Source organism: Elgaria multicarinata, chromosome 3 (genome assembly GCF_023053635.1).
Source record: "Elgaria multicarinata webbii isolate HBS135686 ecotype San Diego chromosome 3, rElgMul1.1.pri, whole genome shotgun sequence".
Lineage (NCBI taxonomy): Eukaryota > Metazoa > Chordata > Lepidosauria > Squamata > Anguidae > Elgaria > Elgaria multicarinata.
The window spans coordinates 14,437,698-14,464,897 of record NC_086173.1 but is presented as its reverse complement, the minus strand read 5'-3'; the positions used below and the strand labels follow the sequence as shown (position 1 = coordinate 14,464,897).

At 46.9% G+C, this 27,200-nt stretch overlaps 1 protein-coding gene across 1 annotated transcript in view; it reads right to left on the bottom strand.

Moving 5' to 3' along the window:
- Positions 1-27,200, bottom strand: part of CC2D1A (coiled-coil and C2 domain containing 1A) — a 65,159-nt gene that overhangs the window by 7,281 nt on the left and 30,678 nt on the right. The window contains exons 14-25 of the mRNA XM_063119360.1: positions 26,262-26,400; positions 24,233-24,405; positions 23,413-23,535; positions 21,501-21,559; positions 16,998-17,114; positions 14,384-14,457; positions 10,947-11,005; positions 9,718-9,769; positions 8,380-8,479; positions 6,885-6,975; positions 5,642-5,773; positions 3,037-3,092 (exon numbers count right to left, since the gene is read on the bottom strand). Coding sequence (XP_062975430.1) covers positions 3,037-3,092; positions 5,642-5,773; positions 6,885-6,975; positions 8,380-8,479; positions 9,718-9,769; positions 10,947-11,005; positions 14,384-14,457; positions 16,998-17,114; positions 21,501-21,559; positions 23,413-23,535; positions 24,233-24,405; positions 26,262-26,400 — 1,175 coding nt within the window. The remainder of the gene's footprint in view (positions 1-3,036; positions 3,093-5,641; positions 5,774-6,884; positions 6,976-8,379; positions 8,480-9,717; positions 9,770-10,946; positions 11,006-14,383; positions 14,458-16,997; positions 17,115-21,500; positions 21,560-23,412; positions 23,536-24,232; positions 24,406-26,261; positions 26,401-27,200) is intronic.

Here is a 27,200-nt window from a genome sequence, read left to right as displayed (position 1 = left end):
CCGGAGCTGCACGCTCAGCTGTGCTGTTTGTCAGGTGCTCAACCTGGGACGTGTCTAGATGGCAGATCTTAGGCAACACCCACCCACACCCACCCACCATGGAGCATCATTTGGAGGAAGGCATTGCTTTACACAACACAAGTCACACACACCTTGCAGTCAAGCACTCCATTTTATATCCTAGCCCGGGCAGCCACACCCTGGTGCTTCCCAGATGTGCTGACTACAACTCCCAGCATCCCCCACCCACCCTAGGCTTCCCTAGCCTCAGTGACCCATTCTTCTTTCAGAGTGCCTCCACTCACGCTTGGGCTGGCGTCTCGTGGCCTTCTAACAAGGAGCCTGCAATGGGGCTGCAGCCCTCCCTTGTCAACCATCCAGTCCCAACCCCTCTCTCCGGTCAGGCGCTAATCCTGAGAACAAGGGGAAACTGTACTTATAAAAAGCCTCTACTGGAGCCTGGTGTTGCTCTGCCCCTCACTTATTTATCATGTTCTGTCTCTCGACCCTACAAGAAATGCCAGATTGCAACAGGCCAAAAATCCATTCCCCCCCCCCATTTCCTGTTTATTTTGGTGAAGCCACCCAGATTGCACAAAAGTTCACAAGCAAGGCAGGGAGGCTCTACCCACCCCACGTTCGATAGCCCAAAGCATCTCTTTCTGCTCCCCCAACCACGGTGAGGCTGTGCTTCTCAGTTCTCATAGCCAATAGCCATGATATGGCTATCTGGGAAGAGACCTTACCATGAGAAAAAAAGTGGGGCAGTTCATGTGGGGCATCATGAACTGATGGACTGATGAACTAAGGGACAGAATGGGGGGCCCTTAATGATGACCCAAATCAACAGCCCCGCCTCCCCAAACCAACCTGTACTACATGGCACAATCCACCGGGATATTCTGCTGCCCAAGCCCTCCCACCCACCCACGAATGGGAGCTCTGTGAGAAGAGCGCGAGAACCTCCCTTGTGGAGATGCTCTTTGGATTTTCTGCCCCAGGTATCAAAAGGACTCAGGCGGGCTCGGGGTTAATAAAAGTTGCCCCTCCTCTTGGGGTTCCCCAATGCTTTGCCCTCCTGCCATTCGCCACTAAACCCTGGTTCCCAATGCAAAAGCAAGCAGAGCTCTCTGCCCTCCCTGGTTGTCCTACATTTTTTTCTTCTCGTCCAGAGCCGGACGGAGCAAAACATCCCATGCAAGGGAGCGTCCAGGGCCTGAGAGAGAGAGAAGGCCCATCAGAGCTGGCTTAGCTACAGCAGGGAGCAGACAGACGTTCTGGAAGGAAATGAGAAGAGACCATCAACAGCCACTGCAGAACCAAAAGTGCTGGGCTGGACACCTGCCTCTGTGCACGCCATCCAGCCGTCTGTCTTGCTCCCTTAGACCAGGGGTGGACAACATGTGACCCTCCAGAAGTTTTCACCTACATCTCCCATGCTCCCTCACCATTGATTATGCTCACCAGGGTTGATGGGAGTTGAAGGCCAAAACATCTAAAGGGCCACAAGTTGCTCACCTCTGCCTTAGACCATCTCACAAAATTCAGGTATCTAACATTTTCAAGTAACAGCCAGTATGGTTTGTACATAAAATCCTGGACGAGCCTGGGGGACCTGTTTGTGGGCTTCCCACTGGGGCATTTGGCTGGTCCCAGGGAAAACAGGATGCTGGATTAGATAGGCCCCAAATATCCCCAGATATTTCAGACTTCAACTCCCACTAGCTGCAGGCAACATGGCCAAAGAGGTCATGAATGCTTGGAGTTGTAGTTCAAAGCATCTGGAGAGCACCAGACTGGAGAAGGATGAGACAGGCTTTTGGTCTGATCCAGCACATGTCTTACATCCTGTCTCAACCATTGGGACTCATTGTGTGTGGTCTGAAGCAACCCTCTGGTCTTCCAGCCTGAGTTTCCTGTGCTGTGGAGAAAAAATGATATTGACTGAAAAGGAGGGAACCAAGACTTAGATATAGGATGGCTCTAGGCAGTGGAGGCTGGTGGCTCAGTTGTTGGTGAGGCTGTGAATCCATTCTGGGTTTCAGTCAGAACAAGCCAGAGGTCTAAGGGAGCTATCCAAGATGCTGAGCCTTATTCCCCAAATAGGTTCAATGCCTTGGATAACTCCTTTAGAATTCTGGCTAGTTCTGACTGAAACCCAGAATGGCTGCACAGCCCCACCAAAACAGAGCCACCAGCCTCCAGTGGTTCTAGACTCCCCCCACCCCCCATACCAGCTCCAGAATATTTACAATTCTAGCCCCTCCCTTAGGCACTAATGTCCTGATGCAATGAGGTATCTAAATGATATCAGAACTATTGTCACAAAAACCGTACAAGGAAAAAAAAAGGCTACTCTGTCACTTCTGATAGCAAACTGGGCCATCTATTTTCCGTTTTAGATCTCTGCACAAGCACACGTTCTCCATCAACAGATATGATGCAGTGGGGCTTCCTGTGATGGAAGGCAGTCTCCTTCTCAGCAGGACTGCTGTTTGGATGAGGCCTCCCTTTCAGAAAGCCAGGTCGATACCATGCAATCAGTCAGGTCAGAGAGTGGGAAAACCGACAGATCTGGTCCACGGGGGCACAATCCACCAGGAAGGTCTACTGCACAAGCCCCATGGGAAAGAACTGGCGCACTCTTGCATGCTTCTATTTGTTTATTTAGGTATTTATCCATTTATTTATTTAGGCATTTATATCCCTCTCCTTGCCTCGAGGTAAATCATCCTTGAGGCAGCTTACAAAGGAAAAACCACAGTAGTGGGGCTTACACGGAACTTCCTGGAACATAAAAATTGTCCCTTCACCAGCTCTGACGCACTTAAGGACGCCCAAAAGATCCCTCCTGGAAGAGTCACCTCTGTCATACTGCAGCATCAGCTGAGCTCTGGGGCCTTACATTTGCTTTCTTGCCCCAAGGGTCAAGTGAAAAAGAATGAAGGAAAGAGCGACAAGAACAGGATCCCTACAGATCTTTATATGTGGAACCCAAACCCAGAAGAACCCAGCAAAGGCCCAAGGGATACATACCTGCGGCTCATATCCTTCACAGGTGCTACTGCTACCTTTGGTTTAGGAAGTGCAACCTGCATGAAGAAAGCAAAGATGGTTCAGGCCTTGCATGTCCAGTGCAGAAATGTCAACTTCCGTTCAGAGATCTCAAAATGTAAGGGAGCCCAAGGCCATCTGCTCTGCTTCCAGAAAGGGGTGGGAGGGAAATAACCCACAGAAGCCGGCAGTAGAGCTAAGGGCATAACCAGGGCTACATACCTGCTAGAAGATTCTATGGTAACGTAGAAAAGCCACAGTATGTGGAGCTGCCCACAGAATCCAGCTTTCAAAGAACAGAAATGGCAGATTCCAGAAGGTGGTGCTGGGAGATTATTGCACTGTGCCATGGTATTTAGGCCATGGGGTTCCACAGGGCTCTATTTTATCCCTTATGCTATTAACATTTACATGAAACCGCTGGGAGAGATTATCCAGGTTGAGATGTCATCAATATGCGGATGATACCCAGCTCTACCTCTCCTTTTCATCAAACCCAGGTGAGGCAGTGGTGGTACTGAGCATGGTAATGGACTGGATGAGGGCCAATAAACTGAGACTCAATCCAGACAAGACGGAGGTACTGTTAGTGGGTGGTTCATCTGTCTGGCTAAGTAATGTTCACCCTGTCCTGGACGGGGTTGCACTCTCTCTAAAGGATCGGGTCCGTAGTTTGGGGGGGTGCTCTTGGATCCAGAACTGTCACTTGAGGCGCAAGTGAACTCGGTGGCAAAGAGCACCTTTTATCAGCTTAGCCTGATATACCAACTACGCCCTTATCTGGACAGAGATAGCCTAGCTACAGTTATCCATGCTCTGATAACCTCTTGTTAAGATTACTGCAATGCGTTATATGTGGGGCTGCCTTTGAAAACGGTCCGGAAACTTCAGCTGGTACAAAACAGGGCAGCCCGTTTATTAACAGGGACTGGCTGGCGAGATCACATTACGCCAGTCCTTTTACAACTTCTTTAGCTGCCAGTCACGGTCCGTTACCAATGGAACTAGGTACCGTATTTCTTCGATTGTAAGACGCCATCGAATCTAAGGCACTCACTAATTTCAGTGCCACCAACAGGGAAAAAAAGCTTTGATTCGAAGAAAAAATAAATTTCTCCAATCAGCCAGCAAAGCAATTTTACGGTACAGACACGCAGCGGAGGGGGAGAGGAACAGGGAGCGAGCGAGACACAGACACGTGCGCGCACACGCATAGAGGCAGGTTACATGAATGGGAAGCAGGAACCAATCATCCCCTGCCTGGGAACGGACAGCCACACATGCATTCAAAAGCTGGTCTGCACCATTCACACGGACGGGAGGGGGTGGGCGGGCGAGCCCAACCAGCGCTGCTCAGGTGGTTCTTCCGCTTCCCATCTCCTTAACAGAGGCGAGGCCGAGCTCTTTGGAAGCTCACTGGCCTGCCGGAGCTGGGGTCCCTCCCAGCCGGCTCCCGGCGGCAACATTTGAGATGCTCCGAGACGTTGCCCCTCTCCCCCCACCGCTTCTCTCTCCACTCCCTTCTCTCTCGTTCGCTCTTCACCCCCTACCATCTTTCCCCGCCTGTCCCGCTGCAGACTCGACAAATGTAATTACCGTATTTCTTCGATTCTAAGGCGCCATCGAATCTAAGGCGCACCCAATTTTTAGAGCTGTTATTTTAGGGAAAAAAGTGTGTCTTAGAATCGAAGAAATACGGTAACTGGTTCCATTGTCATACTGCTCTAACAGTCAAGAAGTTTTTCCTGATGTCCAGCTGGAATCTGGCTTCCTTTAACTTGAGCCCGTTATTCCGTGTCCTGCACTCTGGGAGGATCGAGAAGAGATCCTGGCCCTCCTCTGTGGGACAACCTTTTAAGTATTTGAAGAGTGCTATCATGTCTCCCCTCCATCTTCTCTTCTCCAGGCTAAACATGCCCAGTTCTTTCAGTCTCTCTTCATAGGGCTTTGTTTCCAGACCCCTGATCATCCTGGTTGCCTTCCTCTAAACACCCTCCAGCTTGTCTGCGTCCTTCTTGAATTGTGGAGCCCAGAACTGGACACAATACTCTAGATGAGGCCTAACCAGGGCTGAATAGAGAGGAACCAGTTAAGACAACAAACAGGCAAAGGTTTGTATAGGCTACTAAATACAGGCTACCCTGGTGCAGAATTGTCTTTTTTTTTTTTTTAAAGGTACGTAGTTTGCAAAACGCTGGACATCACCCGCCCCTTCTTCCTATCACAAGACGCAACCTCTTAGCAGCAGCAGTGGCTGGTGGGCACTGGTGTTTCAGGCTAGAAGAGATACTTGTCCTGGTTGAGCTTCCAGCCCACATTGATTTCTAAATAAACCAGCAGATGCATTTCCTCTGGCAACATAGCTGACATCTTTCCCCCCCTCAAAACGGCAAATGGACTACAGAAACATAGTGACTGAAGGGAGCCGGTAGACTGGATACACTCCAGATGAACACTAAGCACTGATTTCATATTGTCCTAGCAGAACTAGTGTTTGGATCAGGGCCAGAACTCTATGCGAAGCCATGATCAGTTTTGCTCTCAATGAAAAGAGCCTCTGGAATGCACAGGACTACTCAACTCTTACCGGTGGCATGGTTAGGGGATCGATGACCAGCCACTTCTCCGTTGTTGATTCCAGCTGCTGGGAAGTCAGTGGCTCTCTGAGGCGGACAATGACTTCTAGTTTGCCTCCTGTGGGCCGTCGACCCTCCAAGAGCTAGGCAAGAGAAAGATGAGTAGGAGGAAGCTATAAATATGGCAAAGCGGCCCAATCAAGGGGAAGCCACCAAGCTCTAAGCGCCATTTCATCTCTCACATACTGAATAAGTCCCACTATCAGTCCACACTCTTTCATGTGCATCACAGAATCATTCAGCCTGCCCTTCCAGCCCCTGAGTAGTTGGAAGAATGAGCAGGGCATACCTGTCATTTTCATGACAAAGCCTGAGCAGCTCCCTGAGCAGGGGGTAGTTTGGGTCCCTAACCCAGGCTCATCACTTGTTTACAATCATGCATAGGCTGCTTTCCCAATAAATTGCTCAAAGCGGCATACCAAGTTAAATGGATCAACGCTCTTTAGAATCACAAGGTGCCACCACTGAAAAGGCCCTGCACAGGGCCTAACTTCAGCACAGAAGACAGCAAAGCTGACCCTCTCTTGGTGACCTGATGTAATTGGGTGTGGGCACTCCCTAAGATATGCTGGTCCTAAGGCCCCCCCCCCAAAAGGCAATAACTATTAACGTTCTAAGAAAAGTCCTGCTGCGTAAGTCTACAAGCCTATCCAGTCCAGCATCCTATTTCTCATAGTGGTCAACCAGATGCCCAAATGGAAAGCCCACAGCAGGACATGAATGCAACAGCCCACTCACCCCCTCCATGTTCCCCAGCAACAGAGGTGTACTGACTCTGATGCTGGAGGAAGCATATAGACATCAGGACTAGCGGCCATTGATACCCTTATCCTCCATGAATTTGCCTAACCCTTTTAAAAGCCATTCAAGCTGGTGGCAATCACTACATCTAGCCACCTTGAGTGCCATTTTCTTGGTGGGGTACAAACAAAATAAATAAATGAGTCTTCTGGGAGCGAATTCCATAGTTCAACTACGCACTGTGTGAAGCAGCACTTGCTTTTATCCGTCCTTAAACCTCCCAGCGCTCAGCTCCATGTCACGACCCCGGCATCTAGCCTGATGCACGATGCATCCAAAGGCACTGTCTGAGCTCAAAGCAAAGCCAGCTTGCCCAGTTTCACTCCAGCTGCTCTCCATCTGACTAGAGGGCCTGGTTTTACATGCATATCATGCCTGAAAGTTTAGGCTTACCTCCAAGATCTCCCGAAGCTCACAGGATGTCTCCAGTGCCTCCAACTTCAACTGTGCTGTTCCCACTACCCGGTCAGTTTTGAACAATCCTCTGGGGAGAAATGGCAGTATTAAACCACATGTGTCATGTCTAACCCTACTGCCCCTGTTTTGGGAGAACGTGTTTCAGGTAATCAATCAGAATTAGATTCGGAACTAGAAGACGCAGCGCCAGACACCAGCCAGCCTGTACCAGTGGGGGAAGCAGCTCTCACGGGCGATTCACCAGCTGGGAGTCAGCCCTCTCCAGAGCTTATCTCCTCAAGGCCAAATCCTACACACTCAGTGGGAAGTGAGCTTACTTCCGGAGGAGAGCGCCCCGACAAGCTAGCTGATGCTGGAGTCCGCCAGAAGTTAAAACGCCCAGAGCAAAAAGAAAGCGCGAGAAAGTCGGTCCGGCTACCGTTGCACCAGAACCTGCCTCTGCACCAGGCTCTCTGAAGTTACAGGCGTTTGGGGAAAAGCTTCCTGTTCTCCTTGATCGGACAATTGTCTCACTTAGTTTGCATAGTTTTGCCTAGGGGGAAATTTCCAAGAGATTAGACTCTCTTCAGATGGAAAAGATGTTTGTTACCTAATAAAAGCTCTGTAGATTACCTAGCAGGCCTCGTCATTTGCCTCCCATCTAAAGAAGGAGTTTTCTGAGAAACACGGCAACATGTCTCACTCACAGACCCAAGGTCCACTCTGGCCTTTGTTTCTTTTCAGTAGAATTTACAGGGTGGCCCTACCCAAAACAACGAAGAAGAAAAAAAAAGGAGGGGAGAGCAAAGTTCGGGGGCTATTAATAGTTCTTTGATGTACTCAACGTGTTTCGGACATTGTCCTTCGTCAGGAGCTACATATGAAACAAATAGCTCCTGACGAAGGACAATGTCTGAAACGCATTGAGTACATCGAAGAACTATTTTAAGGATAAAAATATAGATTAATAGCCCCAGAATTTTGCTCTCCCCACACCTTTTTCCCCCTTTGGTTTGGTGATGCTTCTTTCCCTTGCTTCCGCACCTATTCAAAACAACAACACACAGACTGCTGCAGTGTTACAGCAAAGGCACACTAGAATTCCTATATTTAAAAAAAAACTAACCACGATTTGGGGGGCTTAATTCTATCTTAACCATGAACTGAGCACTTGTGGATCTGGGCTATTAGTCTTTGTAAGCTGATGTTCTAGGACAGCCTTTCTCAACCTGGGGCGCTCCAGATGTGTTGGACTACAACTCCCAGAATGCCCCAGCCAGCTCTGCTGGCTGGGGCATTCTGGGAGATGCAGTCCAACACATCTGGAGCGCCCCAGGTTGAGAACCACTGTTCTAGGACATCCCCTCCCACCCCAAGCCCCAAAATTGGCGCTGCGTGGCACAATATTGGGGAAGTCTGAGTTATAGAGATAAGGCCCCCACCAGCAATGTTCAAACCTGCCCCATTGGCTCCAGAGTCGCGTCTTGCTCACCCTTTGTGGATGACCTCAAACTTGATGCTTTTTGTCTGAATGGCTCTCTTGAGCCCACGGTGCCCCCGATTAATAAACAGCTTGAACTTCTCTTGGAATTCTGCCAGAGGGAAAGAGTGAGCCAGAAGGTGAATCAACAGCAACCATCCTTGAGAGAAGCAACCTGACACTGTTTGGGGGAAGGGGGTCACGGCAGTGTTTGCATCAAGGGCCCTCCTTCTAAGAACTTGGGAGGCTCAAATCACTCCTGAATATTTGTGGCACATTGTGGCTGCATGGAGCGGGGTGGGGGTGGGGTAGTTCTTGGACCATCCCATCCTGAGCACTTAGGCACTGGTAGAACCAAAATTTGGCGGGGTGTGTGTGTGTGTGTGTGAAACCGATTCTGGCCCGCTTGCATTGGCTGCCTATACGTTTCTGAGCCCAATTCAAGGCGCTGGTTTTAATCTATAAAGCCCTACATGACTTGGCACTGCAATACCTGAAGGAACGCCTCTCCCGACGTGAACCTATCCATACACTGCACTCAACATCTAAGGTTCTCCTCTGAGTGCCTACTCCGAGGGAAGCTCGGAGGATGGCAACAAGGGAGAGGGCCTTCTCGGTGGTACCCCCCCCCCCCCCCGACTGTGGAATGATCTCCCTGATGAGGCTCGCCTGGCACCAACACTGTTATCTTTCAGGTGCCAGGTCAAGACTTTCCTCTTCTCCCAGGCATTTAACAGCATTTAACAATGCTAAGTTTGTTTTCTAACGGACCCCCAAAACTGTACAGCACCATGTACATTGATGGTGCTATATAAATAATAATAATAATAATAATAATAATAATAACTGTTGTTTTTTAAATGGATACTGTTGTTTTTATACTGTTGTTTTTATGTTTCTGATAGTTTTTAAATTTTGTATACTTTTTAATGTTTACTGTTTTAACTTTTGTGAACCGCCCAGAGAGTTTCAGCTGTGGGGCAGTATATAAATGTAATAAATAAATAAATAAATAAATAAATAAAATCAGGTTGTACAGCACACAGACAACTTTGGCCATAGCGATCTATCGGTTCAAGACTAACATTAAACGATTGCAGTTCTATACCCAATAGCTGAAGTTCTTTGGGTCGTTCACAAAACAAAGATTAGTAAAATCTAAAACAAAAACAAAAAATAAAAAAACCCAACCAACCAGTCGCACAATAGAACCAAATCACAGAGGACACAAGCAGTGCAGAGGCCTGCTTCCAAGTTTTAGTGACCTGTGTAGTTTGGCCTCGCCCTTGGGAAGGGAAGCTTGCACCCTTTCTTTGTAGCAGGGCCTAAAGCGCTCACGCAGGAATTTACCAGGAGAATTGGAATTTTTGATCACGTTGGTTTTGTCTTTTTGAGCTTCCTCCTGCAAACACAGAAACGTGGAAGAGACAATGAGAACCACATGTCCCTGAGATCCGACTCCGGTGTCTCAAAGGAGCCATCATGATGATCATCACAAGCAACATCTCGATCATCCCAGAGTGCAGGACACGGAATAACGGGCTCAAGTTAGATTCTGGCTGGACATCAGGAAAAACTTCCTGACTGTTAGAGCAGTGCGACAATGGAATCAGTTACCTAGGGAGGTTGTGGGCTCTTCCACACTAGAGGCCTTCAAGAGGCAGCTGGACAAGACATCTTCCATGGATGCTTTAAGGTGGATTCCTGCATTGAGCAGGGAGTTGGACTCGATGGCCTTATAGGCCCCTTCCAACTCTACTATTCTATGATTCTATAATCTAATAAGTTGCACACATTACCATTTTCCTACACATATATTATGTGTAGATTGTTGTAGAAAGGTCTCTTTCACTGCATATGGTAACACAGCACTTGCAGACCCCATTGCACGTCTACCTTGGCATCTGCCCCCTGCCCCTCCCAATTTTATTCTTTTGAATTTAAAATAAAACTCCCCCCCCCTTTTCTTTTCTTTTTTTTACCTTGGGCAGCTGAAGAGCGAAGCAATGGCCTCCAGCTGCCCCACCCAATTGCTTTCCTTCCCCAGAAGGTCTCTGGGCCCCACATAGGGCTTGAAGCATTCTGGAGAAGGGAAGGAAAAGAAGAAGGTGGAAAAGCCCTCTGCTTTTCACTGGGCGCAGCCTCCTGTTAAAACTGTGTTTAACAGGGGGGGAAAGCAAAGCAGAAGGCAATCCTGCTGCTGCCTGAGAAACTGGGACGTCTTGCCTATTGTTTGCTTTCTGGTGTGTGGGTGTGTGTGGGGGGGTGAGGGTTGTTTCTCTGAACATCACAAGTTTCTTCTTCCAAGAAAAGCATATTTTGTCATGCGATGTGGGCCCAAAGATGTGATTTGATATTTGGGGTTCAGATCAAGCCTCTGGCTTCCCCCACCACCACCGCCCCTCCGGTTCCCCGGGAAAATTACTCATCCTTTGTGACCAACCAGGTCTGCAGAGCAGCCCCTTTGTGGCAGTGCCCATGAGATCCTCAGATTTTGACATGTGCCCCACAGGCCCAAAAAGGCTGGGGATGCTTTCCCTGTAGATAAAATGGCAACATTTCAAACTGCTCCAACTCACCGCATTGGGATAGGGGAACTCAAAGCGTACAAAGGCATCCAGGTCATTTGGAGACATGCCTGAAAAAAGAAAAGAAAACAGAAAGATACCCAACCAACAGCCAGGAAGCCTTTTCAGATTAAAAACTTAAAACAAGAAAGAACTGTCCTTCCAAGCATCTTCAGCAGGGCAAGCAAGCCACTGGTTCTTTGCAGAACACAGTGTTGACCTTTACACGATGGCCCCTGCTTGTGGTATCCTGGAAAGGCAGCCCCTGTGGCAACTAGCCCACTGGAGATACTTGCTCGAGAAGAGCAATTCAGAGCAAAGAGCAGCGGGCTGTATCCAATGTTTGCCCTTTCCTAGAGTCGGAAAACCTAAAGACGGTAGTTCACGCGCTGGTAACTTCGAGGCTCGACTTCTGCATTGCGCTCTACATAGGGCTACCTTTGTGCCTAGTCCGGAAACTTCAACTAGTTCAAAATATGGCAGCCAGGCTGGTCACCAGTACACCTAGGGGTGACCACATTACACCAGTTTTAAAATCTCTTCACCGGCTGCCAATTAGTTTCCGGGCAAAGTATAAAGTGTTGGTTATCACCTTTAAAGACCTACATGGTTTGGGTTCAGGCTACCTGCGAGATCGCCTTCTCCTGCACAATCCGCCCCACACACTCAGGTCCTCTGGGAAGAATTTACTCCAGTCAACGAAAACAAGGCTGACAACTATTACCCAGAGGACCTTTTCTTCTGCTGCTCCCAGATTATAGAATGACCTGCCGGGAGAGATTCATCAATTTAACAGTCTTCCAGATTTAAAGAAACCCATGAAGACTGATCTCTTCTGGCAGGCCTACCCAGTTAAATTTTAAGATACCTTTTAATAATGTGCTGCTTTTAATAAAGTATTAGTTTTAAACGTTTTAATTAGTTATATGTATTTTATGGCGTTGGCATTTGTGTTGTAACCCGCCTTGATCCGGAGGGAGAGGTGGATAACAAATATTTATTATTTATTTATTTATTTATTACATTTTTATACCGCCCAATAGCCAAAGCTCTCTGGGCGGTTCACAAAAATTAAAACCATAATAAAACAACCAACAGGTTAAAAAAACAAATACAAAATACAGTATAAAAAGCACAACCAGGATAAAACCACGCAGCAGATAAAACCACGCAGCAAAATTGATATAAGATTAAAATACAGAGTTAGAACAGTAAAATTTAAATGTAAGTTAAAATTAAGTGTTAAAATACTGAGAGAATAAAAAGGTCTTCAGCTGGCGCCGAAAAGAGTACAGTGTAGGCACCAGGCGGACCTCTCTGGGGAGCTCATTCCACAACCAGGGTGCCACAGCGGAGAAAGCCCTCCACCTAGTAGCCACCTGCCTCACTTCCTTTGGCAGGGGCTCACGGAGAAGGGCCCCTGTGGATGATCTTAAGGTCCGGGCAGGTACATATGGGAGGAGGCGTTCCTTCAAATAACCTGGCCCCAAACCGTTTAGGGCTTTAAATGTCAATACCAAAATAAATATATTATTATTATTATTATTATTTGTCCTACTTAGAGCAGATTTACTGAAACCAATGGAACTTAAGTTAGACCGACATTGGAGAGGTGTTGGGAAATCCCTTTTGGAGCCAGTGCCTGCTTATTAAGGAATAAAGGGGAAGGAAAGCGCTTCAGGGAAATTCAGGGATTCTCCCTCACTCTCTTCATCTCTGGAGGAAAACGGGAACTCTGAGAAGTGGGCGGCCAAGAGAAGGGGGATAAGTGAGGAAGGGAAGAGCCCCTCTTCTCCCCACTGCTGCCCAATCCCTGTGGCGCTTCAAGTCCCATTCGAGAGTAGTACGTATCTTGGAGACTGGAAGTGCTCAAGAAGCACTCAGCATCCCTTCACTCGTGCCTTGTCTGAACACACAGCTTACTAAGGCATTTACAAAAGTGATGGGAAATGTGTGGCTTACGTGGCCAGCTTCCCAACACTGCCACGGACGTGACACAGGAGAGGAAAGGTGCAATGTCCGCCCCCCTGCACCTAGATTATTCTCAGGCTGCCTTAACTAAGCCAGTTTTGTATGTAACAACTGAATTCATACCACAGCGCCTGCAGCAAATGCTTAATATCTCTATAAATTTATTTTCCCTCCCTGCCTCCCTCTCCCCCCTCCACCACCATATAAAAGCAACACAGGCTCTTTTGCGATTATAGTAACAAAAGAATGAAGAGGGCATGAACATTTTCACATTTCACAGAAAAAACATTTTTTGAGGGGATGGTGGGAGGAATGAATATTAGAGACAACTTGCCTGGATCAGACAAGACATTCCTCTAAATTTACTCCCACAAAGACCAATCAGATGTCACTAGGAAGCCCACAAGGAGGGCATATTAGTAATAGCCTTCTGCTATTCCTTGTCCCCTGCATCCACTTAATTGTTCAGAGATATATTGCCTTGTTCCACTTCCATCAATGCTGGGCAACTTAGAATCATAGAATCATAGAATAGCAGAGTTGGAAGGGGCCTACAAGGCCATTGAGTCCAACCCCCTGCTCAATGCAGGAATCCACCCTAAAGCATCCCTGACAGATGGTTGTCCAGCTGCCTCTTGAAGGCCTCTAGTGTGGGAGAGCCCACAACCTCCCTAGGTCACTGGTTCCATTGTCGTACTGTTCTAAAAACTTCTGGTTGCTAGAAGCCAACCTCCACCACCACCCCCCGCAAACCTACTGCCTCCACCACTTCATTTGTGGGCCAAATTTGCTGTCAAGAGGCATGCCAACCAAAAAGGGCTGAATTTACACATTCTTTCTGCTGCTGCAATTTGGCAGCAAACTGTGACTTATGTCCATCAACTCAAAGAAAAATAAGCCTTTTTTGGCTGCTGGGTTGTTGAATTTTGGTGGCAGATTTGGTAGTAGGAGAAAAAAAAGGGCCAGGAGGGATCACATGTGGGCTGTCTGCCAAACGTTGCCCACCCCTGACTTTCTTATTTGCATAGAGGTTTTCAAGAAAGGTTTGAAAACCTTTCTTTTTGATTAAGGGGAGGTTGGCTGGTTGTTTCTGAGGTAGAGCATGTTTGTGGTAGGGTAGCCACTACACATTATATATATATTCTGTTAAATCCAGTTAAGGTCTTTTATCAGAATTATTGTATTTATTGCATTTTTGTAAACTGCTGACCTATTTTATGTCATGTACAGCGCTTTGTAACAAAGTGCTGTATACACATTTTTAATTTTATTATTATGATCTTCTGGAAGAGTGGATGAATATAGAAAAGAGAAGGTGAAACATTAAACTCCTTCTCCTTCCACAATCATGGCCAATGACTTTGGAAACTCATCACTATACAGTGATGCAGTATAGTGATGCACCTAGACCAACTGCCTTAAAAGAAATGGCGCTCTCTTCCCACACTCTCAGAGACAGGAACTATGACATGTTTTACCTGGCGGCGCTGGCAGGTTCATTCCTTTCACGATCGAAAGAACCATGTCATTGCTGTTCAATTCTGGAAAGATCCTGAAAAGAAATGGAGGGTGGGGAACAAGTTCCAATCAATGTCTGCTGAGGATAATTATTAGATCCAGACACCATAGAATCATAGAATAGCAGAGTTGGAAGGGGCCTACAAGGCCATTGAGTCCAACCCCCTGCTCAATGCAGGAATCCACCCTAAAGCATTTAGTTCACCAAATGCTGAACAGTGGAAGCAAAAGGCTTGGGTTACTCAGCAGCACCTGCAAGCTCTGTTTGGACATCACTGCCAGCTTTAAGATATAGGCTAGCTAGCAGCCAAGCGCTTCAGAGGTATGGAGCAAATTTGCTCAGGCATAGTCAGGGCATTACATATGAAACCCAAACAGAAATGTAACTGCATAGAATCTCTCTGGCTGCGTTCAGACAACACAATAACCAAGTAGTCAACAGTTAGTTGAATAGTCAACTTTTGGTTATTTTCCCAAAATAAGCAATGGAGAAAAATAACGCTCTGCAGAGTTGAGTAGTTGCACAACTGTTGGTTAGTGTGTTGTCTGTAGGGCTCCATGGACTATTTCGCCCCATTGAGTTGAGTATTTTGGCTGCCTACAGTCCTCCAGCAAGAGTGACCAAAGCACCCAGCAGAAAGGGTGGGGGAATGTGTCAATCAAACACACAGTTGACTAATAATCAACTTGATACTGGGGTTAAGCCACACCACGGTTAATTATAATCATGCTGTATGGGGAGTACCCCTTTGATAATCAACCTGGAGTTGACTATTAACCCACCATTGACTATTGGGTTGTCCGAACGAAGCCTCTCTCTCTGACTCATATGTCTGCACACACACAAAGCTTGAAAACGTTTCTCTTTTCCTTGCAAATGAAACTGCAGGCAAAATGCCTTACAACAACTGCACCCAAGGTGTTGCCCAGTATCTTCATCCATCAACACCAGAAATGGACAACTTGTGGCCCTTCAGATGGTTTGGCCTACAATTCCCATCATCTTTCATCATTGGCTATGCTGATGAGGGCTGATGAGGGTCACGCCTCTCCCTATATCTGCCTGCCCGAGACTTGAGTTCTGTTGGAGGAGCCCTTCTCCGCATCCCACCAACGCAACACATATGCTACGGTGGGACATGGGAGAGGGCCTTCTCTGTTGTGGCACCCCGACTGTGGAATGCCCTCCCCTTGGACGTTCAACTGGCGCCAACGCTGACTTTATTCCGGTGCCAAGTAAAAACATGGCTTTTTAACAAAGCCTTTAATGGTTAAATTCACCTGGCTTGCACATTGTTTTAACTGTTTTAATTGTTTTTACTGCTTTTAAATTCTATACTGGTTTTAACTTGATTAATGGTTTAATTTGTTTTTAGCGATGTATATTTTATTGTTTTATATTGTATGATTTTTATCTGTACGCCACCTTGTGATCCTAGTGATATAAGGCAGGATACAAATGTTTTAAATAAACAAATAAATAAATAAAATAAAGGTCCTGGCCCAAGGCTACAGCTTTGCTAACTTCCTGTCCTCCACGCTTGGCTTTAGCACTCAGTGACCTGGTTCACACAATCAAACAGCCCACTGTGGGTGAGCCGTGGAACATGCCAGCCGGCATTTTGCATATTCATCCCCTGACAAGAGATAGTTGTACGCTCCAAATCCAGCCACTATGGGTTATGCCAGGGTTAAACAACCAGCACAAAACCCTACAAGAGACCATGGTTGTTTAACCCTCACATAACATACAGTGGCTAGGTTCAGAGACCCAGCAGGCTGGGAAAGAATTTCACCTGCACTTATGATTGATCATGCAATGCGGAGGCTTTCCATTTCAAATAGCAAACATTCCTGTTCGCCTATGAATTGCATGGTCCTATATTCCATCACTTTTTGTTGCAGTGCTGGATCCATCACAGGATAAGGGGAGGCAGGTGGGCTATCAGTTCTACAGAGGGGGATTCCATAAGGGATCTTGAGGGGTCACTTGCCACAAACCCAGGTCACAGTAATAGTCCATGGTATCAGTTTACACCAGCCTTCCCCCAATCTGGTGCTCTCCAGATGTTTTGGACTAGAACTCCAAGCATTCCTGACCATTGGCCATGCTGGCTGGGACTGACTGGAACAGAAGTCCAAAATATTTGGAGGACACCTGGTTTGGGCAGGCTGGTTCACGCCATGGTGGGCTTGAGATTCGTGACACCTCCATCCATGTTATCCCAGCACCTGTTATCCCAGTCGGGCTGCCTGATGCTTCGACCCTATTCCACACTAAGCTCTTTAAGCTAAAAAACACGATGCTGTTGAACCCACCTCAGCCTAGGTGTCATTCCTGCTCCATGCTGCGGGTACAAGCAAACCTTGAAATGTGTCAGCATCCTTTCAAAAATTTTGGTTTGCCAGAAGTTTGAATGTTTAGCCTTCTTATCATTGTGACTTTAAGAGACACGTTCCCTGCACAAGCGAAATTGAAGCTCCTTCGTTGGAATAGGAAGGAGGACTGGAAAGCATTTGGCATCTAGCAGGGAGAAAACTGTAAAGTTCATTGCCAGTCAATGGCTCACTCACTTGATCACATTAAAGGTCCGCTGCTCATAATGATATTTGGGCAGTGGAAATCCCTTGGCATGGGCTTGTTTCAGGATCTCCATGTTCTTTTTGCAGTCCTCAGCCATCTTCTCAAATCTGGAGCGGGGAAGACCAAAACAGATGTCTAGATTATAGAGGTTGATCTACGGGCCTCTGGAGTTTGACAAGTTAACCTGTGCCATGTTATCAGTTGGCTGGCGTATTAACTGCTGGTGATTTATTATCATCATAGAATCATGGAATAGCAGAGTTGGAGGGGACCTACAAGGCCATAGAGTCCAACCCCCTGCTCAATGCACGAATCCACCCTAAAGCATCTCTGACAGATGCTTGTCCAGCTGCCTCTTGAAGGCCTCTAGTGTGGGAGAGCCCACAACCTCCCTAGGTCACTGATTCCATTGTCGTACTGCTCTAACAGTTAGGACGTTTTCCTGATGTCCAGCTGGAATCTGGCTTCCTTTAACTTGAGCCCGTTATTCCGTGTCCTGCACTCTGGGAGGATTGAGAAGAGATCCTGGCCCTCCTCTGTGTGACAACCTTTTAAGTATTTGAAGAGTGCTAGCATGTCTCCCCTCAATCTTCTCTTCTCCAAGCTAAACATGCCCATGCGTTATCATTTATATCCCATCTTTTTTTCCTCTGCAAGTAATCCATGGCAGTTTATATGGTCCTCCTCCTCCTCCTCACCATTTCATTCTCACACCAACCCTGTGAGGTAGGTTAGGCTGAGAGTCAGGGACTGGCCCAAAGTCACAAAGTGAGCTTCATGGCCGAGCGGGGACTAGAACCTGGGTCTCCTGAGTCCCAGACCAACACTCTAACTACACCGTTTTACACACTGGCTTGCATGTGTGGTTTGCCGTAGACAGGCTGTATGAGTTACATTGCACCAAGTGCAGTGACCATTCTAACTGCCGAGGCGAAGTAGTTAATCCCATTACCCTTTTGTGGAATCCATAAGTTATAGATAGGAAATTTACTCAGATCAAACTGCCAAATGCTGACAATCCTGGACACTGAAAGATCTGCAAATTGGGCAAAATGAGATCAGGTGTTTGGGGTGGGAGGTGGGATGGCCCCTGGTGCAGGAGGACTGTGGGAGCACACGCCCCAACCTGACAGCCCGATCAGACCAAGGCAGGAGAGTGAGAGAGAGCACAGGCCGCTTGAGCTGGCCCACACCACAGCAATGACTGTCTTCACACGGATCAATGGGCATGTGGCAGCAAAAGGCCAGGCAGGGAAAGGAGCCCCGGCCCCGGCTCCTGAACAAGGTAGAGCTGGATAGCTTGTAAGATGTCATGGAGGCTAAGGCTATCAATGGCTAACAGTCATGGTGTCTATATTACCTCCAGTAGGACTCTCAATACTAAATGCTGGGGAATACAAGCAGGAGGGTGCTACAGTGCTCATGAGCTTCCCAAAGGCATCTAGTTGGCCACTGCTTAAATGCTAGGCTAGACAGGCCTTTGGACTGATCCAACATGGCTCAATCATGTTGAGCCAAGTATCCTGATGGGGGATACTTGGCTCAGCAATACTACAAATGAGAAGGATCTTGGAATTGTTGTAGATCACAAGCTGAATAAGAGCCAACAGTGCGATATGGCTGCAAGAAAGGCAAATGCTATTTTGGGCTGCATTAATAGAAGTATAGCTTCCAAATCACGTGAGGTACTGGTTCCTCTCTATTCAGCCCTGGTTAGGCCTCATCTAGAGTATTGCGTCCAGTTCTGGGCTCCACAATTCAAGAAGGACACAGACAAGCTAGAGTGTGTTCAGAGGAGGGTACCAGGATGATCAGGGGTCTGGAAACAAAGCCCTATGAAGAGAGACTGAAAGAACTGGGCATGTTTAGCCTGGAGAAGAGAAGATTGAGGGGAGACATGATAGCACTCTTCAAATACTTAAAAGGTTGTCACACAGAGGAGGGCCAGGATCTCTTCTCGATCTTCCCAGAGTGCAGGACACAATAACGGGCTCAAGTTAAAGGAAGCCAGATTCCAGCTGGACATCAGGAAAAACTTCTTGACTGTTAGAGCAGTACGACAATGGAACCAGTTACCTAGCGAGGTTGTGGGCTCTCCCACACTAGAGGCCTTCAAGAAGCAGCTGGACAACCATCTGTCAGGGATGCTTTAGGGTGGATTCCTGCATTGAGCAGGGGGTTGGACTCGATGACCTTGTAGGCCCCTTCCAACTCTGCTATTCTATGATTCTATGCCCTCTGATATTGGAGATACCAAATGGCCATCAGGACCAGTAGACATTGACAGCCTTCTCCTCTAGAAATTTGTCCAATCCTTTTTTAAAATACCATCCAAATTGGTAGCCATTACTACATCTCGTGGTAGTGAATTCCATGGTTAAACTGTGTACTGTGTAATATAGTAAATATGTAAACAAATGTGCACATTTCTCTAGAAATGATGGATGGAAATGGGCGTTAAGAAGGGGGAAAGAATCGGGGACTCTGCCCCAGAGAAGTTGTCGCTCTGACTGCTTCATGCAGAACTCCTCTGCATGGAGTAGACAAAAACAGCTTCAAACGCCGTTATGAGGGAACTCCGGTGCTGGAAAATTCCCCAGAAGATAAGGGGAATTCGTCTAGAGATGCCAGAAGATATCTGAAGCCTTCGGGAGTAGATTCTCCTGCCAATAATGACAGAAGATGTGCAAGAGGGTGAGATATGGCGTTTCAACTTTCTCTGATAGCTGTTTTTGGAGGCTGGAAGTCAGGAACTAAGAGCAGACAATTCTCATGCTAAATTAGCTTGTAAACGATAAGACAAGACGATTTACAAGTGCATCTCTGGTACACTTGTAAAAAAGCTAAGGCTTTCTGGACACAAATATATTCTTTAATTAAAAAAATATTAAAGACCAATATACAAATGAAACCAGAAGACTTTCTATTGGGACTAATGGACAACCAACTGAAAGAGAAGGGGGGAACTTTGTTTTTATACATGACAACAGCAGTGGGACTACTAGACGCACAGAAGTGGAAAAATGAAGCAACGCCAACAATGGAAGAATGCCTATTGAAGACATTGGAATTGGCAGAGATGGCAAAACTTACAGTGGTAATGAGAGATAAATCAGCAACCACATTCATAATCTGAATGGAAACCTCTGATAGAATTTTTGCAGTAAACAGAGAAAAATGATGTATTTGTCTGTGGATTCCGTGTATGAGATATAGTTAACTTAGAAGATAGAAAAGAATTTGATTATTGTGTTAAATGTATCAAACAAGGAGAGAATATAATTCAAATTTGTGATATGTAGAGAGCTGAAAATACAACTGAACCTTTGTGTGTGTATTTTTCCCCCTTTCTTCCCTTTTCCTTGGATGTAATGCTTTTATGTCATGTATGTTTGCAAAACAATAAAAATTGATAACAAAAAAAGAAGAAGGGGGAAAGAACTATAGGGTAGATACCTTATCCTATGTTCCCTTATGGATGCGATCCATGTAGACTTTCTATATACATAAAGAGGTCGCTCGTGTCCTACCTGCTAATCGCCACATTACACTACTTTGTGTATCTCAATGTAAAAAAGGGGAGACAGAAGAACCTGGGAGATGTGGAGGACTAATTAGGGTCCCAAGTTTCCCCCTAAATTAGAGGTGGGTAATCTGCGGACCTACAGATGTTGTTCAACTCCAACTCCCATCATCCTGGGCTAGCATGGCCAATGGCCAGAGATGATGGGAGCTCGGAGTTAAAAACAGGTGGGCTGAGGTTCACAGGTTCACCACCCCTGCCCTAAATTCACAACGGGATACAACTTGGATAGAGAACAAGAGAATAGAAGCAAAGTGGAGGCAAAGGACTGGTTATTGGGACAGATGACAATTAGAAGATTGCCATCCATCCACTTCAGGCTCATTCTCATGCTCCAAAGTCAAAGAAGATATGGAAACCTCAAAGTCTGGTAGGATGCTGGAAATGACCTCTATCTGAGCAGCTCCATTTCCAGTTTCTTCCTTTGTTTTGGGTACATACGAAGTTGGCCAATTCTGAGTCAGATCACTGGTCTATCTGGCTCATTGGGTCTACATCCATTGGAGTCTCAAAGAAGAGTCTTTCCCAGCCTTAACCTGGACTGAACCCGAGGACTTTTGGCAGGGAAAGCATCTGCTCCACCATGGAGGTACATCCCCTCCTGGTACCAGTTAGGTTTCCAAGGAGAAGACTCACCAGTGCAAAAGACTCACTATTACCTTTCCTTGTTCCCTTTCTTGTACTCCTGTACTTTGTTATGGAAATCCTTTAGTTTGTTTCCTAAAATCCAAAAGGTACCTATGCAATTACTTGCCTCATCAAGCTGCCACCAAGAAGAGCCCATATGCAGAAGAGCAGTCATGAAGAGGACATTCTGGCCGACATGGCATGCGTATAGCAGTACAGAGAGGGAGGGAGGGAGGACATGCCAGGAGGGGAAGCATATTTGTAAAGCCACTGGCACACTTACTTGGTAGTTTCTGAGATGTTCCCTAAATGGGTGAACTTCTTGGAGTAATCCATGCACACCTGGAACAAAGAAGGAAGACACATGAGGATAGTCCTGGCTCACTCCCATAGGTCATGTAGCTTCCCAGGCAAACGCCTTCAGGCAAAACTCACATTCCTCCCTTTAATAAGTCAAGCACCAGCCCTTAGATGGCCAAAGTATGCAACCTCTCTTCTCATGGCACCCAGAAGCCATCCACGGTTTCTTTGAGATGACTCACCCATCTGCTCACCTTTGACTTAGTACCCAGGGTAACTGCAGGGACCCTATCCTGGCACACACATGTGCCTCATGGCAACATATCCACAGTTTCTGCTATTCCTTGCTCTCAGAAATGAACATGTGTGGGAGGACATGTAGAGACACACAGGTGGCCCAGTGCAGTTTGCCACGTCTGAATTAGGCCTCTTTAGGAAAAAGGGGTCTCCAGATCACCTCACCGCCAACTCCTGGCACACAAATGAGGGTGCAGTGGAGCGGAACAGACTATTCTCAGCCTCCCCTCACATCCTGTCTCAACCCTCTGCTAAGACTAAGCAACCTGAAGCCCTCAGCATCACACTACCGACGAGGAAGGAAGTGCAGGGCTAAGCACAACAAGCAGAGAATGTGGGCATGCCATGAAGGACATCCATGAGAAAGAGTGGGCCCTTTGGACTGAAGGAAATAAAAATGGCAGGGGATAAAAGAGAGGGGCTCAGAGCTGAGCCCAACATGGTTCCACAAAGGTTCCAAACTGCAATAAAAGCTGCCAAAACTACCAGTGAGCAGGAGAATTGGCCTGAAATGCCTCACAAAGAGACATGAAGGGAAACAGTAACCCCTACTTCACTGTAGGAGATCAGGAACATTCCAGAATCTTCTGGAATTTTCTGTGTAACTCTGTGTAACTCCTTGCACTAGGAATGGATAAGTTATTGTGGTTTGAGCATGTGTACACACGCATGCTATGTTAGTTGGTTGTACACCACGTCAGGTTGAATGGTCTTTGATCATGGTAGTGGGATTTCCGGGTTAGGAAGATGTCAGCAGAAAGGTGAGACGAGTGCATGCTTGCAGTGGATTACTGCTTACAATGGAACCAGTTCCCTAGGGAGGTTGTGGGCTCTCCCACACTAGAGGCATTCAAGAGGCAACTGGACAACCACCTGTCAAAGATGCTTTAGGGTGGATTCCTGCATTGAGCAGGGGGTTGGACTTGATGGCCTTGTAGGTCCCTTCCAACTCAATTCCCTTTTTTACCTCATCTAATAACCTCAATTTTACCTCAGTTCCTTTTTTGCCTCATCTTATAACCTCAATTTTACCTCAACTCCTTTTTTGCCTCAGCTTATAACAGAAATTAGTCAGGTGGGAGAAAAGTGCCCGAAGCATCAGAATGTGAGGACGTTTTCATTCCTCACTTCACACACCTCTTTTGATGGAACACACACACACACACACACACACACACACACACACACACTACACAGCACTTTATTCATAAATGGGAGAGAGAAGTAAACAACAAATGTGGCTTGCTGCCACCATGTCAAGTTTCTCCCTCTCAAGATCTCTGCTGGATCAGACCTGGGGTCCAGTATCCTGTGATCAACCAAATGCTTCCAGGAAACCCACTAGCATGGCATGAAGTCCACTGTCCTCTCCTAACATTTCTCTCCAGGATCTGGTAGGAATGACCTCAGTGATGCCAAAGACATGGTTTCAATGCAGCATGAACCAACTGCAATCCTAGTACCCCTGAGCTCACATCTGGTAGGTCTCCCAGGAGGAAACCCTTGCATTTTAAAGGTCACTTTGCTCTCCAGTATTCTTACTCATCTTCTGGAAAGAGAGGCTACAAAATCTGCAAAGCATGCCTGTGCTCCACTACCTCATGCTGCTGCCTCATCAGTTTCACGAGCTGGGTGTATTGGGTAGCAGTTTCTGGGGAGAGGCAGGCTCCACGGTGCTGCACAAGCGTGAAGTCTTCTTTGTTCACAGGGGCCTGAGGCACCTGAAGGGAAGAAAGAGGAGAGAGAGGAAACCAAGTTCAGGAATTAACTACTTCAAAAAAGGGCCGGGTCATCGATTTGCCTCCAAGCACAAACACAGGTTACCACAGCAAGAGGGGTGACGACACCTGCGATGCACTTTAAAAACGCCATAGTATTAAGCCTACTTTAGAAAACGTTTGTGGAATCGTTGCCCCAGAGAACATGGGGTGGGGCTTCCCTCAGAGGGAACTCCCACTCTAAACGGTGAGGAGCTCTAAGCTGGCCTGAGGTTGCCAACTGCAGATGTGAACTGCCTCACTGCAAGGTTAAGCAACTGTGAGAAGAGAGGCTCTTCAGCAGTGGCACCAAGTCACATGGGCTAGCTGCAAGGATATTTTCCCCCTTGCCAGCAGGTTCAAGAAGGGACACTGTGGCAAACTTTTGTCTGACACAGAACAAATAGACCGCCACAAGAACTCTCTTGCCCGGCTCCCCTTTATTTTAACGAAACTTGCTCAGGAGGCCTTCCTGAGCATCATGGATCAGACCTGTTTCCCTTTCTGCTACTCTTGAGGCCTCTCTGAATCTGCCTCATAGTAAAGGCTGCCTCTGAGGAAGGTTCTCTTTACCGTCAAGGGATTGTTCGAAGTCACTGGGCCTCTGATCAATGCCCACCTTACAAGTGTGCACACCCACACACATTAGAGGCCTACTTGCCTTAGTGATGTCGACGGGGAGCCCGTTCTGTGACGCCTCTATCATGGGGTCCAGACCCTTGGCCTGGCGCAAGAACAGCTTGGCCCCCTCGATGTCATTTTGCTGCTTGGCCCGGAGAGCTGCCTGCATCAGCTGCTTCTTTCGGCTTTCCAGGAAGTTCAGCTGCTGCTGAGCTGCAGTGAGAAAAGGGTGTGGGGAAAGGAGGTCCATCATGCCTCTTGTGAGCAGAAAACAAGGAGCTTCCCAAAGGGTGGGAGATGCAAGTCAGCCATGGGCAAAACAGTGCCTTTTTACGAGGATGGGCCGGCAGGAGGCCGCTATGAATGGTAATTCAACACATCTGGAGGTCACCAGGTTGGGGGGAGGCTGCTGCAGGACTCAGTCGGTACTGGAGATGGGCGACAAGGACACTTCTAGACAGGCACCAAATAGCCCAGGGATTCTTGCAGAAATCCCTGATACAGAAGTGCGTCACCCACACTGATCCTGCTACTGTTTGAACTAGAAAGGGTCACAGGGGGAATCAATCCCACCGCAGAGGGTTTGCATGCCTGATCCTGGAAATAAATTTTATTTATTTATTTATTTATTTATTTGTTACATTTTTATACCGCTCAATAGCCGAAGCTCTCTAGGCGGTTCACAAAAATTAAAACCATCATAAAACAACCAACAGGTTAAAAACACAAATACAAAATACAATATAAAAAGCACAACCAGGATAAACACACACACACCACACACCACCTGTAAAGTCCCTCAATTTGTCTGTCTAAGGAGAGTGACCAGGACATCTGTAAGACCTGGCATGGATTACATTATAAGAACCCCTGTACAGACTTAACCATGTTGTCCCTGTCAATGCAGGCAACACAACCTAGGAAGGCTTGCTCCAGGAAGATGATAATCAAGGACACCAGCACAAAGCATAGGGCTGTGAACAACTGACTCTGAGGTTCACGTGTCTTTGTAAATGCAGGTTGCTTACCTGTAACTGTGGTTCTTCGAGTAGTCATCTGTGCATTCACCCATATGGGCTCTGCGCCTGCGTGGAGCTCGTTTCGGAAACTTCTATAGCTGAGGCAAACGGTTTTGGTGGGAACCCCTCCCCCACCATCAACTGACTCTGGGTCCTCGCCCTTCTCCTCAGTTCCTTGAGACCGAACTGCTGGCCTCTTAACCAGGAGAGAAACCACTTGGTATCGATGGCACATTGATATCAACACCAAAGTGGGGATGGTGGGTGGGTTGTGTGAATGCACAGATGACCACTCGAAGAACTACAGTTACAGGTAAGCAACCTACATTTCTTCTTCGTGGTCTCTGTGCATCACACATATGGGCGATTAACAAGCCTACTCCCTGGTGGAGGGTAGGTGCAGATCAGTGTGCCATATCAAGATGGAAGACAGGACTGCTTGACCGAAATTGCAGTTTGTCGTGGTACAAACATCAAGACAGTAGTGTGTAATGAAGGTAGAGGGCTTATACCAAGTAGCCGCTCTGCATAAGTCCAGGATCGACAGTCACTTGCCTCAGGCTGTCGACGTTGAGGCAGTGAGTACCGAATGGGGTGTTGTGCAATTGAGTTGTATTGCCTCAGCTATAGAAGTTTCCGAAACGAGCTCCACGCAGGCGCAGAGCCCATATATGTGATGCACAGAGACCACGAAGAAGAACCAGTAATTTTATTCATACATTTTTATAATAAAAGTGAATACGTCTACATACATTAAAAAAGGGCACCGTTAAAATCTTTTCCCCTAGTGGCTGATATGCAGCTAGAGAGAGAACCCCCAAGAATCGCCTCTTGCATTGGCCATTCAACCTGGTTATTACACAACAGTATGCTAGAGCTGGTACTTGAATTGGCTTATTTTCTTCTCTGTCCCTTTGCTCTTTTAGGTCACTTCTCCTAAAAGGGAAAGCCATTGTTTTATATCAGAAACCACGTAGATAATGTTAATATCTCAATATTATTATACAAGCATAGCAATGAATAAACACATAAAATCAGACGCAGGCGTACCTTTTGCGATGACCTTGGAGGCACTTTTACCAGCCACGGTTGACTTCGGAGTTGCAGGGACAGCTCGGGAGCCTGGCTGGGGCACCGGTTTAGGCTGCAGCGAGCTGACTGGTTTGGATGATGACGGGCAGAGGTCAGGCTGAAAAGAGTGAGGAGAGGCATTTTTGCATTTTTTTAAAAAAAATTATATCTCGTCTTTCCACAGGACACGGGGTAGATTAAAATACAGATTAAAAACGAAATCTTAATGAAAATGTAACATAAAAACAAACCCATTAGATCACATAAAGACAATCATAAAAGCACCCAAGTAATTAAAATCGCCTTCAGTAACAGACGAGTTTACATGCCAATGGCTGCTTGAATAAACATGTCTTTGCCTGCTGGTAGAAGGACATCAGAGAAGGACCCAACCTCACCTCCCTTGGCAAGGAGTTCCACAGCCTGAGAGTGACCACTGAGACGTCTCTCTCTCTCTCTCTCTCTTGCATCCCCACGAGACATGACTCCTATGCAACCAAGAGAAGGACCTCCCCAGAAGGTCTTAAAACCTGGGCAGGCTCATATGGGAAAAGGTGGTCTTTTTCATATGGGAAAGGGTGGTCCTGAGTCACATAGGGTTTAATAGGGCACTTTGAATTGTACCCAGAAACAGACCAATAGCCAGTGAAGGTTGTGGTAATGCGTTCCCTGTAACTTAGGGTGACCATATGACCAGATTTGCCTGGGTTTCTAATGGCAAATCTGGGAGGGGGGAGGGGAAATCCGGATTTTTTTCAAAGAGCAGCTCTAATGGGAATTAACAAAAATGCTTACAACTCCGTCATTTTTTAAGATAAAGAGATGAAACTTTGCACCATGAAAGGATTTAGGTAGCGCTTTAGCCACACCAAATTTGAAACAGATCCGTTCATCCATTGATTTTTTAGGAATTTTTTA